We start from the raw sequence: 13,353 nt of genomic DNA on the forward strand, positions 1-13,353 counted from the left end.
AATGCTCCTACTAATGCATCCCGATATGCCGTTAGCCTTCTTGGCACAACGGCACACTGTTTACTTGTATCCAGCTTCTCATCCACTGTAATCCCAGGTCCTTTCTGCAGAACTGCTGCTTAGCCAGTCTGTCCGCAGCCTGTAGCGGTGCATGGGATTCTTCCATCCTAAGTGCAGGACTCTGCACTTGTCCCTGTTGAACCTCATCCGATTTCCTTGGCCCAATCCTACAGTTTGTCTACGTCACTCTGGACCCTATCCCTACCCTCCAGTATATTTACCTCTCCCCCCAGTTTTAGCGTTATCCATGAACTTGTTGAGGGTGCAGTCCATCTCATCATCCAGATGATTAATGAAGGTGTTGAACAAAACCGGCCCAGGGACCGAACCCTGGGGCACTCTGCTTGATACCAGTTGCCAACTAGACATTGAGCCATTGATCGATCACTACCCATTGGGACCACGCTGCTTCCCACAGCCAGCGGGTTCTGTGATCGGCCGAAATTGCAGACGCTGCAGGTAAACAAACCGCCTCTGTCTGCCAGCGGATTTCTATGACGGGCTGCATGCCGGTTGCCGATCCCTGAGCTTGACAGTCCTTAGTGCGCTGGACTGACTGGTATTCTAACACCTCTTTCCATCTCTGACTTCTATCATTCTATCTTTCAGGTGAAGGAGGAATTTACAGGTCCCAGTACTGCAAGCACTTGCATGTATACTTCACTTTAAGCATATGACAGGTTTCAGAGTAGCAGCCGTGTTAGTCTGTATTCGCAAAAAGAAAATGAGTACTTGTGGCACCTTAGAGACTAACAAATTTATTTGAGCATAAGCTTTCGTGAGCTACAGCTCACTTCATCGGATGCATTCAGTGGAAAATACAGTGGGGAGATTGATATACACACACAGAGAACATGAAACAATGGGTTTTATCATACACGCTGTAAGGAGAGTGATCACTTAAGATGAGTCATCACCAGCAGGAGCGGGGGGGAGGAGGAAAACCTTTCATGGTGACAATCAAGGTGGGCCATTTCCAGCAGTTAACAAGAAACATCTGAGGAACAGTGGGGGTGGGGTGAAGGGGGGGAGAAATAATATGGGGAAATAGTTTTACTTTGTGTAATGACCCATCCACTCCCAGTCTCTATTCAAGTCTAAGTTAATTGTATCCAGTTTGCAAATTAATTCCAATTCAGCAGTCTCTCGCTGGAGACAAACACCTATAAGATCTCTATCATGCTTTCTTACAACTGCAATACCCACCTGCTGAAGTGAAGAAACAGATTGACAAAGCCAGAAGAGTACCCAGAAGTCACCTACTTCAGGACAGGCCCAACAAAGAAAATAACAGAACGCCACTAGCCATCACCTTCAGCCCCCAACTAAAACCTCTCCAACGCATCATCAAGGATCTACAACCCATCCTGAAGGCGACCCATCACTCTCACAGATCTTGGGAGACAGGCCAGTCCTTGCTTACAGCCCAATCTGAAGCAAATACTTTCCTGCAACCACACACCAGACAACAGAACCACTAACCCAGGAACCTATTCTTGCAACAAAGCCCGTTGCCAACTCTGTCCACATATCTATTCAGGGGACACCATCATAGGGCCTAATCACATCAGCCACACTATCAGAGGCTCATTCATCTCCACATCTACCAATGTGATATATGCCATCATGTGCCAGCAATGCCCCTCTGCCAAGTACATTGGTCAACTGGACAGTCTCTATGTAAAAGAATAAATGGCACAAATCAGACGTCAAGAATTATAACATTCAAAAACCAGTCGAAGAACACCTCAATCTCTCCGGTCACTCGATTACAGACCTGAGAGTGGCTATCCTTCAACAAAAAAACTTCAGAACCAGACTCCAGCGAGAGTCTGCTGAACTGGAATTAATTTGCAAACTGGATACAATTAACTTAGGCTTGAATAGAGACTGGGAGTGGATGGGTCATTACACAAAGTAAAACTATTTCCCCTTGTTATTTCTCCCCCCGCACCGCACCCCCCACTGTTCCTCAGACGTTCTTGTTAACTGCTGGAAATGGCCCACCTTGATTTTCACCATGAAAGGTTTTCCTTCCCCCCCTCCTCCTCCCCCCCCCCCCCCCCCCGCTGGTGGTGGCTCATCTTAAGTGATCACTCTCCTTACAACATGTATGATAAAACCCATTGTTTCATGTTCTCTGTGTGTGTATATAAATCGCCCCTCTGTATTTTCCACCGAATGTATCCAATGAAGTGAGCTGTAGCTCATGAAAGCTTATGCTCAAATAAATTTGTTAGTCTCTAAGGTGCCACAAGTACTCCTTTTCTTTAAGCATATCAGTAGTCACGTTGACTTTAATGTGACTGTTCACAAGCTTAAAATTAAGTGTGTGAGTGCTTTCAGTTGTGGCCCCTGAGATTCTCAGGTGATAAAATGCTACTTCATCTCCTCCCTGGCAAAGTGAAAGAATACTTTTCCCTCCCCTGCTAAACAACGTTTTAAATTCCATTTTCTACCATGTCTCATAGAAAAGAGAAGTCTATGTAAGTGTCTGATACTGAAGTCCTTTTGTTTTTCTGTCGCTCCTCAGCTCCACCCTCTCCAGTGGAAATTTTTTGTCGCCTGTTGTTTTGTAGTCTGTTCTATGGCTAGGTGTCTGAGTTTTTGCTGTGTAAGAGACAATGACTCCGAGTCCATATCATGCAGAAAGGGACCCAATGAAAGGGTTCTTCTAACATAATCACCTCACACTTCCAAATAGTTTCAGAAGACCAATAAGTATGTGTGTCAGAATTCCTACTAAGCACATTCTAGGTGCCAGGTGTTGGTCACATTCATATATTAATTCTTTCGTGGTTGTTGTTACTGCTGGTTTTATTACCTCTCAGTTTCTGAACTTGCACCTAACATTTCTAGCAATACTTTGCAGTTTACCAGAAGCTTTTTATTCATCTATGAACTGTAGGTAAAGTTACCTTATTATAACACTTTTGTGACTCATGTTTTCTTCAGACGTACATAACAGCATGAAGAAAAATAATACATGAAATGATCTCTGCTGTAGTCCACAGATAAGCACTACTTTTATATAGGGGACTTCTAAAACATTCATACTATAATGGTGTCTCAGATTTTCAAATATACTTTGTGTGTGTGATCTCTACATAGACATTGTGTGTGTAAACTGTATTATGTACAATTTTGTTAAAAGATACTGGGGTGCAGTTTGCATTCAGTGAAATTTGTGTATCTACATTGTCTTCAACATTTCACAGGAATAAATGATGGCAAAATTTAATTCACCATGTCTGAGGATTTCAAAGAAATAGATTCTTTAATCCCAGGGTGTTATCTGATGTGGATTAAATTAGAAATCATTCCTTTCCTGCTGCTATAAAGGACCATATTGAGTCACCTTAGAACACTGAAGTTGAAATCCAAGTGAAATTTAAGAATGAAAAGAATCTCTAGTGCAATTCATTAACTGTAGCATGAATCTTATTGATGGGTATGTTACCGTACTGTGGTTCTGCCCATGTTACATTTGTGGAGTACCCCTTGAAGTGAATGGAAATACATACTTGAAGGTTAGGATAAGGTCTTCTGTGCATATATGGCCAGGCTGTTCATGAGATGAGCAATTAATTACAGGGAAGATGATAAAAAGCACAAATGGCACCTATTGACTTGGAGATGGGAATCTAACTCCATTTTGTGCCTTTGAAAATCTTCTCTCATATCAACTAATCAGTTATAAAAAAAGGTGCACAGTGTGAATATTGCTGGCCTGTTGAGGCCTCTCCTCGCTTTCACTGTTCTCATTTCCTTCTTTCTTGTCTGTTGTGATTTTGCAGCTGATGTTTTGTGTGTTTGTTGCAGTCCAGAGTATTAACAGGATTTTAAAGTTTTAGCAAGCTAATGATGGGGACAAATGAGTGAAGTATTCCAACTCTACAGGGGATTCTATTTTTAGTATTTGTTAAACTTTCCTGTTGTACAATATATACTGACAGTGATGAGTGTTAGACTTCGCACCATGTGAAAAATGAACATTTTAAATATGGCATCTTTTTTATTCCAGCTTCCTAACAGTTTCCTCCATGTGCTGCATCACAGCAGGCTGTTGAGTTGGGACTTAGTTGTCAATCAATATTTTGTGCTGAGAAAAAGAAATTGCTGCCACTCAGTGGGAAAATATATAACCAAACTTGTGACCTGTTTAAAAAAAATGTCCACTTTGAAGTCTGTTTTGTAGATTTAATTAATGCAACAAGAGTTTTTATTTTACTCTCAGTGGAGATAATCTTAATCCATTCACATCAACCTTTTCTTGTGCAAATTAGCTGTACATGCTTGTTTCAGCAAATGGGCCTTCGGAATATTTCTTCCTAATAACAGGATTTATAATTGAAAATTGGTTTACTCCCATCTGCCTGCACTGTGTGAGAATATAAAAGTAGATCTGTGTATGTGTGCGTATATACGCACACGCATATGCACACACATACATATTTATCTTCTATTTATATACATACAAAAAAAATTCTGTGCCTGCAGGCCATGATTAAATTAGATTATTAGAGTTAGAAAATTTCAGTGCCGCATGTTACTGTCAAAGTAGCTACTGTCAAAGTAGCACCTGTCTCCAGAGTGCCGGTAACATCTTGAGAAATGAGGGGTATTTAATCTTGATCCTTTTGTCTCAGACCCAGCAGGCTGCAGGGTCAGCTCCATTTACAGTTCCATAGGTTTCCATTAATACAGAAGTACAATTAGCTAATAACTAGCTTGAAACTGTTAGGATTTGATGTGTGTTTTTGGTAAATGGTTTTGAGGTGATTGATAGAATTGGAACAAAAACAGTAGTATCGAGCTTAAAGCTTTAATTTTGAGGATCAGAGGTCATTGCAGCCCTATGGTTAATTATCAAAATTTGTTTCTGTGCTTTTTTTCTTCAGCTAATTTCCCCTTCCTCCTCCACCCATCTCCCTCTTCCCCCCTCCCCCAATAACAACTGATGACCCTTCTTTATTATTTCCTGATTGATTAGGAAAGATTTGTATGGTATAGCTCAATATTCTGGGATGTTTTTACAAACGTCTTGCTCAGAGGTTAACAAATTAATGCTTGCTTGCTTGTGGTTCACTACATGTAGAGTCTTGAAACCCTGTTTTCGTGAAGACAGTTGGTCTTAATTGTGTGTATTTTTCCTTTCAAACCCAGAGCTCCCCCAAAGATATTTCAGCAATAAAAAACACCATATGGATATTAATAATAACAAAATTGTTGATTCTAAAGGCAAAATCCCTTTTGCCTATTCTCTGTTAACCACATTGATTGCCTTTCTATTACAAACAAAAAAGAGATGGGAGGGAGAAGTGGAGGAGAGGAAGAAAAAGACACAGAGAGAAATGTGTAACCTGACGGTGAGCGTATAGATATGGACTTGATTGGTGATGATTTTATCCAGATGTATATCAGCAGATGTTTGCGTTTTCATGCACAGTTACTCTAAGACTCATTGTTAATTTGATTTTCTCTTTCTTATCTCCCTCCAAAACTACCCTATTCCTGTTAGGTATGATTATCGTGAAATGCTGCACAATGCCACTTTCTGTCTGGTTCCCCGTGGCCGCAGGCTTGGATCCTTCAGGTTTCTGGAGGCTCTGCAGGTAAGAGCTGGGAATTAAAACATTGACTGTGCTGGTTGGAATTCAGCTGGTAATATCAAGAGGTGGTGTTTAGGGTTGTGTTTAATTTCCCTAGTGGGCAATAATCCACACTGTGGAAGCCTCTAGTCATGCTTATGAAGCAATTGGCAGCTTCTTCGCAGGAGGGGCTCAGCACTGAGCTTATCGGAAGACTGAATTACGTTACCTCTATGAAGAGGGTTTCCCTGCTCATTGTAGAGGAGGCAAAGTCGGATTTGTTTAGAGCACCGTTTGCCCAACTGAATCTGGATTCCCAGGGGAGACCTTGACCTGTTCTAGCAAGTCCTGGGGCAATAAACATAGCTTATTGTTTTCAGTTAAAGCAAACTTGCCTGCACGTTGTTTGCTGGGCTGCACCCTGAATGTGCAGATGATGGTTCTGTTCTGCTACTTCCCATCTGAAAGTAATGCAGCAAGAAGGACATTCAAACTGGCTGCTGTCTATGTGTCTAAAAAATTCTTCTGTATTGTGTCAGAGGCAGGACTTCGCAACTCCTCTTCACCTCTTGAAATCTTTCAGTCAGCAAGATGCTCTCTTTTGTTTGGCTAGCAATGGAGAGCAAAGGCACAAGGTTTGAAAATCCTGTGACAGGCAGTGTGGTTCAGTAGATAGCACACTGGAGCAGGTGTCAGGTAACGAGGGTTCTAGTCCTACCTCTCCCACTGAGCCACTCTGTCTCCCCCTGCCAAAGTCACTTCTCTCCTGTTTCCCCTCCCCTAAGCACTGCAGTAAGAGTCAACAACTCCTACCTTCTGGTCTTTACTAAGATACTGACTACCTGTGTTACTTCACCTAGGGTCACATCACCCTTTTTCTCTGGTATTCCCACTCTGTACCTACTTCCCAGGGAAGTTGTGAGTCTTAATCAATGGTCTGTGAAGAATTTTGAAGATGAAAACTCTGCAAATTGTTGTTGTGTTGGGTGGGTTTTAGACAGTGTAATGTGGTTTCCGTACCAACGGATAGAATCTTTACCCATTACAAATACTGCTGTAGCATAGACTTGACTAGATCAAAGTTACTGCACAGAATTAGAGAGCGAGAAAGAGAGAGAGAATGTACTGCAATTAGAAAACTTCCCCAGTGTTCCACTTATTACTGGGCATGGGTACTGTCTGGACAATAATTCAGATCAGTTAAATCTGGCTTAATCTAGAAGAAACTGAACCACCACAGCAATGGCCTGATCCAAATCCCACTGAACTCAGTACGAGCCTTTCCACTGACTTCAACAGACTTTGAATCAGGTCTCAAGTTCTGGTCCGATTGACCAATAGGTGGCAGTGAATTTATTTATTTACTTATACAGAACCAGTAATGTAGTGTTTACTAAACATTATACAATTATGGTTGGCGCCCCAAAGAGTTTACATTTTAACAATAGCACATAGTATATCGGACACACTGGCAGAACAAAAGTTAGTGATAAATGAGTGATATATGTATATATTTAAACATAAAGTCAATGGATTAAATTTTCCAAACTGGCCTTTCTGACTCTGGCTAGGTTTTGTATGTGCAGTTGTTTGCAAGCACAGAACGTGTACTATGATGTACAAAGTGGATAACTAAACCTCTAGCCTTATGGAAAAGAGTTAAGAGTTAAATACATTTTCAAAGGATTTTTCTTAAACCATCTTATGTAATTTAATAGAAAATTACCTCCCTAGAGAACTCTGTAGTTGTTTCACAAAACATCTACATCCGAGTGTAAATTCTCCTTTGTACATGCAAAATCAGGGTTTCCCTGCATGCAAACAAATGTGGAGCCTGTTTGGAGAGTGGAGATCAGCTGGAATCTTGGCAGATGTATTGTTATGTCTGCCTTGTAGGGCCCTTTGCAGGTTTTCTTTTTTAATGTCTTTCATGAGAGCTTGGGTCCTGACTCCTGCAGAAAATGCCAATAATTCAATTTGTATGCACTTCAAAGTTTGTGCTAATCAATGACCACACACTCAGTGACTCTTTTAATGCCTGCAATTCCTCTCTCTGCAGGCTGCCTGTGTCCCAGTTATGCTTAGCAATGGATGGGAGTTGCCATTTTCCGAAGTGATTGATTGGAACCAAGCTGCCGTCATAGGGGATGAGAGATTGTTATTACAGGTAAGAAAACATCTGTGGCCTTCAGCATATTGCTAGTGCTGCTGCCGCCAACTAAGCTTGTAGGAAGATGAATCCAAAAGGTCAGTTAGGGTTAGGGTCACTGTAAATATGAACTCATTTATTATGACATCATTCATTTTCTGACCGGAAGATCGCTCAGACATTGTTAAACACAGCAGAAACTTTTTAAGAGTATCAAATTTCTTTTGGATGCCTCTCTAATAGGATGCCCTCCGTTATCTATAAACTACATGCCCTAGGGTGGACACATCATTTGGGAACAATTGCTGCCCCCCGTACTTGTGCTGCAGAATACCTTACTCTGCAAAGAGACCTGTTGATGTAGATTGCCGTATGTACAGGGAGATGATGACACTGAAGATGTTACCTGTGGAGTAAGGTGCTACCCAACTTTGGTGTGGGAGGCAGAATCTGTCCCTTACTTTTCTGTACCTCACTTTTTCATTTTTAGGGATAATGTTACTTATCTCCGCAAAGTGTTGTGGGACTCAATTAATTGTTTATCTCCATGAGGGAGAATGAAAGAGGGCTATAGAATTGCCAGTTAGTGTTGTGTTATTACAGTCTTTATCTGCTTCTTTCTTAAATGCACTTAAAGATTGTTTTTCCTATTTCTATAATACTATTTCTGTGTTTTCTTCCAAATCAGTTAGAAGCCAAAGTATACAGTAATATCATTAAGGAAACACCATTGAAAATCCATTTCTCCAGTGCAGCACCTATTAAAGGATGAGCAAAGCTGTGGCTGTAGTCCATTGGCTGGGGCACTAAACTGAGATGTGGGTTCTAGATTTCTGGCTCTGCTATTGAATTCCTGTGTGATCTTGGACAAATCACATATCGCTGTATGCCTCAGTTTCCCCCTGCAGTAAAATGGGCATCATGATTCTTCTGTGATTTCTAAAGCATTTTGAGGCAAATGGGTGAAGTGCCAAATTTTAACGGTATTTAGGTACTGAGGCACTAGAAATTAATATCCGTTTTGAAAATCCCCCTAGAGACACTCTTCTGCATCTTTAGTTCATGAAATTAGGGATGTAAATAATGTGTAAAACAGTAATTGTGTGACTGATTAAAATTCTGTCGGTTACACGGTTAAACATTTACCTGGGAAATTAGGGGCGCAGACCCCCACATTTTACAATCAGAACTGGAAGGGACCCCGAGAGGTCATCTAGTCAAGTCCACTGCACTCAGGGCAGTACTAAGTATGATTTTTCCTATGCAGTGGGATAGTTTTGCTCTTGTGCCCTTAATAATGTCTCTTTGAAAAGCTGCCAACTGTCTTCAATTGTTTTTCCCCTTAGACTTGCTTCCCATGGGATTTTACCTGCCAACTCCCTGAGTTTGCTAAAATCTGCCTTCTTGAAATCCATTGTCTTTATTGTGCTGTTCTCCCTCCCACCATTCCTTAGAATCCTGAACTCTACCATTTCATGATCACTTTTACCCAAGTTGCCTTCCACTTTCAAATTCTCAACCAGTTCCTCCCTATTTGTCAAAATCAAATCTAGAACAGCCTCTCCCCAGTAGCTTTCTCCACCCTCTGAAATAAAAAATTGTCTCCACTACATTCCAATAACTTGTTGGATAATCTGTGCCCTGCTGTGTTATTTTCCCAGCAGATGTCTGGGTAGTTGAAGTCCCCCATCACCACCAAGTCCTGTGCTTTGGATAATTTTGTTAATTGTTTAAAAAAAGACTCATCCACCTCTTCTTCCTGGCTAAGTGATCTGTAGTAGACTCCTACCATGACATCATCCTTATTTTTTACCCCTTTTATTCTTACCCAGAGACTTTCAACAAGTCTATCTCTTATTTCTATCTCAACCTCAGTGCAAGTGTGTACATTTTTAATATACAAGGCAACACCTCCTCCCTTTTTTCCCTGCCTGTCCTTCTTGAGCAAGCTGTACCCTGCTATACCAATATTCCGGATATGCATATTATCCCACCAAGTCTCCGTGATGCCTACTATGTCATGTTGTGTTTATTTACTAGCATTTCGAGTTCTTCCTGCTTGTTCCCCATACTTCTCGCATTAGTACACAGACATCTAAGATACTGATTTGATTTCTCCACACACCGCCCATCCCCAGTTCTGTCTTGTCTCTCTCTTATTTCTGTTATAAAAGTTGAAATATTTTCTGTGGGGCTCCGCTGCTGCCCCCCAAGTCTGTGGCTCTGCTGCCGCCCGGCATCCCAGCTGTGGGGCTGGCAGCCTGGAGTGACCCCAAGCGTGCCGGGATGCTGGGCAGCAGCAGAGCACTGGCACAGGACAGCAGCCGAAATGCCGGGCGCACACAGATGCTGGTATGGTGGACGGCAGCAGAGCCCCAGATGTGGCAGCAGCAGGGACCCTGGGAGGAGTTTAACTGTTAACTGCTTAAACTCTTGGGTCCCTAGATGAAATACCCTTAAAAATCTCACCCCAAAACCCTACTTAAGAGAGAACGATTATGATTAATTTAATTGCAAGTATAAAAATAAAATAATTTTTTGCTTCAAAGGACAGCACGTTTTTGTAAGCAAAATTATTTTAAAAAAATATAATTTGCTGAGCTTGTGCCTTCTTATAATGTTCTCTTCACAGCTGCTTCCTTACTGAACAGCTACGGCACCGTTATTAACAGTGTTTGTAAAGTGCTGGCACAGAGCCTGAATGTCTGCTCTGGGAAATGTTTCTGTTATGTTGTAGTTTTTCATTTCCTGTTTTAGAACAGCTCGGATGTTTTTATTTGCATATTCTTGTTACCATAGAACCAGTTTAGCTCGAGTCTTAATTTAGTCTTCCTGTATTTATTTTCGTAGGGTTATCTTTTTTTCCCTTTTATTACCAAAATTACCTTTTATTAAGACGTCATCTAGTTCTAATAATGTCAGTGTAATCCTGCCAGATTAGAATTAATACGTCATTTTACACATCTGACTTTCGGAATAATAACTAATAGGCAAACACAGTTAAAATGGGAACTCTGATTTTGCTTTCCAGCTGTTCTAACAGGCCAGGCACACAAGCAAGCTAAGGAATTCTCTAACCTTGGCACAATGTTTATGGGCACATACTTGAAGCAGTCTTCTGTACAACGATAACCTCTTCAACATTCGGGGTCAGAATTGCTTCTGTATTACAAAGAAGTGAGCATGCCATAGTTGGAGACAGGTGTTAATTTCATTTTCTGGCCAGCGCAAGATCAAGCCCTGTGGAATCATACGTGGTGCCATGAAACATTTATGTCTATTAGAAGTTATGCCCCATGGCCATACTAAAATGCAGTCACAATAATATGATTGCTGTTGATAATGGTGCTGTTAACACGCATCACTATACTCCCATACTTACAGGAACCTAATAGAAAACAATCCACTTTATAATCCATATCAGAGGACTGAATTTTGTAATACAGTGGTATAAACTCAAATAGTAAGATGCCTCATTTGTATACAGGCAGTCCTCCAACTTACGACACAAATAGTTCCTTACAATTGCATCATAAGTCGCAACTGGAACCTGCAATCTGCTCCATTGCGGGACTGAGCATCGTAAACGTGAAACCTGTAGTCGTAAGTTGAATCAGGGTGTCAATGTAGAAGCGCCGTAAGTGCCATTCGTCGTAAGTCAAAGTCGTAAAGTCGAGGACGGCCTGTGTATATTTTAACTGCTTCCCTGTGCCCCACCCTTCCTGTGTTGCTTCTTTTACTGGAAGGATCAAGCAAAAGACTCTGATATGCCAAAGGCCTCTTGTCACCCTGACTACTTTGCTTCTATATGGTATCCCACTCCCGTGGTTCATTGTCCTTTTAAACTCCAGTTCAAGGTCTGAGGATATGTCTGTACTGCAGTGGAAGTGGGGTTGTGATTGTAGCCCATGTAGACATACCTGAGCTAGCTTTAATCTACCTAACATGGGTACCTATGGCAGTGAAGCTGCACCAGCACAAACTTCAATGCAAACTATACAAGCCAGCCTGAAACCCTGGGCAGCTATTGGAGGTGGCTTGCTTGTGCTGATATTTGTGCTGCCAGGGCTTCACTGCTATCAGGGTGTGAGTTGCCTAGATTAAAGCTAGCATGGGTGTGTCTGCACATGCCACAATCACACACACACACACCCTGATTGCATGTAGACAAACCCTTAAATTGTAAGATCTTTGGGGCAGAAATTGTCTCTTACCATTTGTACAGCACCTAACAATGTGGAGCCATGATCCTGTTTGGGAGTTGTGGGCACTATCTGAATGCAAATGAGACAGAATAATAATAGTATAACATCTACATAACCCTCCTGAATCTCTTTACATATCAAACCTTAAAACTTTGAATCCTGTTCTGGAGCAGGTTTCTTATGGAACAATTTCCTGCAGATGTGTATGAAATTGCACAGTAATCTTTGCCACCAAACTCTTTCAGAACATTAATATGAAGAATAATTGTATTCTGATGGGGATATTATATGTGGGAAGTGTGTGTGTGTGTGTGTGTGTGTATCAGAGGTGTGGGTGTTTAGATTAATCTAATAACTAGACGGACGATGATGATAATGCCACGTATCAAAGCAAACTTTGGTGCCTGTGTGTAATTAGCCCTGAAAGTAAATATATGAAAGGCTTCTGAGAAATAAGAGGAGGAGAATGAGGTGGTCTGACTTGAAATAATTAGAAGTAGGTGCCAAAGCAAAATAACTCCCCATTCCTACAAGAAGTGAACATACCCACACTACAGTGAAGGGGACTGATTCTCATTTATACTTAGGCCGCTAGCACCACTCTGACAGTGTAAAGAGATCTTGAAGTTGGAATAAATTACAGTTACACCCACTCTGATGGCCACTTACACGGCCAGAGAAGTGAGTATGGAGACCTTAGAGCTTGTCTACATGGAGAATTAATGGGAAAATTAGTACAAAATAGCCAGGGTGTGAATTCAAAGGGCAATAGCTATTTCCCACCAACTCCCCACTTTTTTGCCATTTAGGTTAATTTGCTTCCAGAGGCAACTAACCTAAACTGCACAAAGGAACTCTTAATGCAAAATAAGTGTCCACATGGGGTGCTAATGTGGAGTAGTTATTCCCCTCTAGCTGTTCTGCACTAGCTAGTTAAAGCTTTTTCCCTGAGTAGACAAACTCTTAGTGTAAATGAGAATCAGGCTTTTAAGAAGCTAAATACTAGTCTGTACAGATGCTGGACTCTCTCCAAAGGGGGAATGTGGATACACACACACACACACACACACACCCTCTCTGATCTGGTTTGCGGGAAGACGGATGGTAGGATTTAGTTTTAATTTATAAGGAAAGCTCTACGAGAATTAAAGCTGTACAGTGTGTCCAGTGAAAAATATCATTGTTTTTTCCTTGTAAATAGCAGATGTTGGAGGGGCTTGTTTTCCTCTCCCCACATTATTCCACCAAGGGGTGGCTTTGCTGCAGATGCTGTGAGGGTTTCTTCAGGGAATTTGTGTTGCCACATTGTAGTGACTGCAATCTCAGATTCCTTTAATATACTTTCAGA

The 13,353-nt window shown here is 41.4% G+C and overlaps 1 protein-coding gene across 1 annotated transcript in view; it reads left to right on the top strand.

Moving 5' to 3' along the window:
* The window catches only part of EXT1 (exostosin glycosyltransferase 1), a 260,725-nt gene that overhangs the window by 226,476 nt on the left and 20,896 nt on the right, over positions 1-13,353 (top strand). The window contains exons 2-3 of the mRNA XM_038392961.2: positions 5,582-5,675; positions 7,711-7,818. Of these exons, the coding sequence (XP_038248889.1) occupies positions 5,582-5,675; positions 7,711-7,818 (202 nt within the window). The remainder of the gene's footprint in view (positions 1-5,581; positions 5,676-7,710; positions 7,819-13,353) is intronic.

The sequence above is a fragment of the Dermochelys coriacea genome, chromosome 2 (genome assembly GCF_009764565.3).
Source record: "Dermochelys coriacea isolate rDerCor1 chromosome 2, rDerCor1.pri.v4, whole genome shotgun sequence".
NCBI classification, from domain to species: domain Eukaryota; kingdom Metazoa; phylum Chordata; order Testudines; family Dermochelyidae; genus Dermochelys; species Dermochelys coriacea.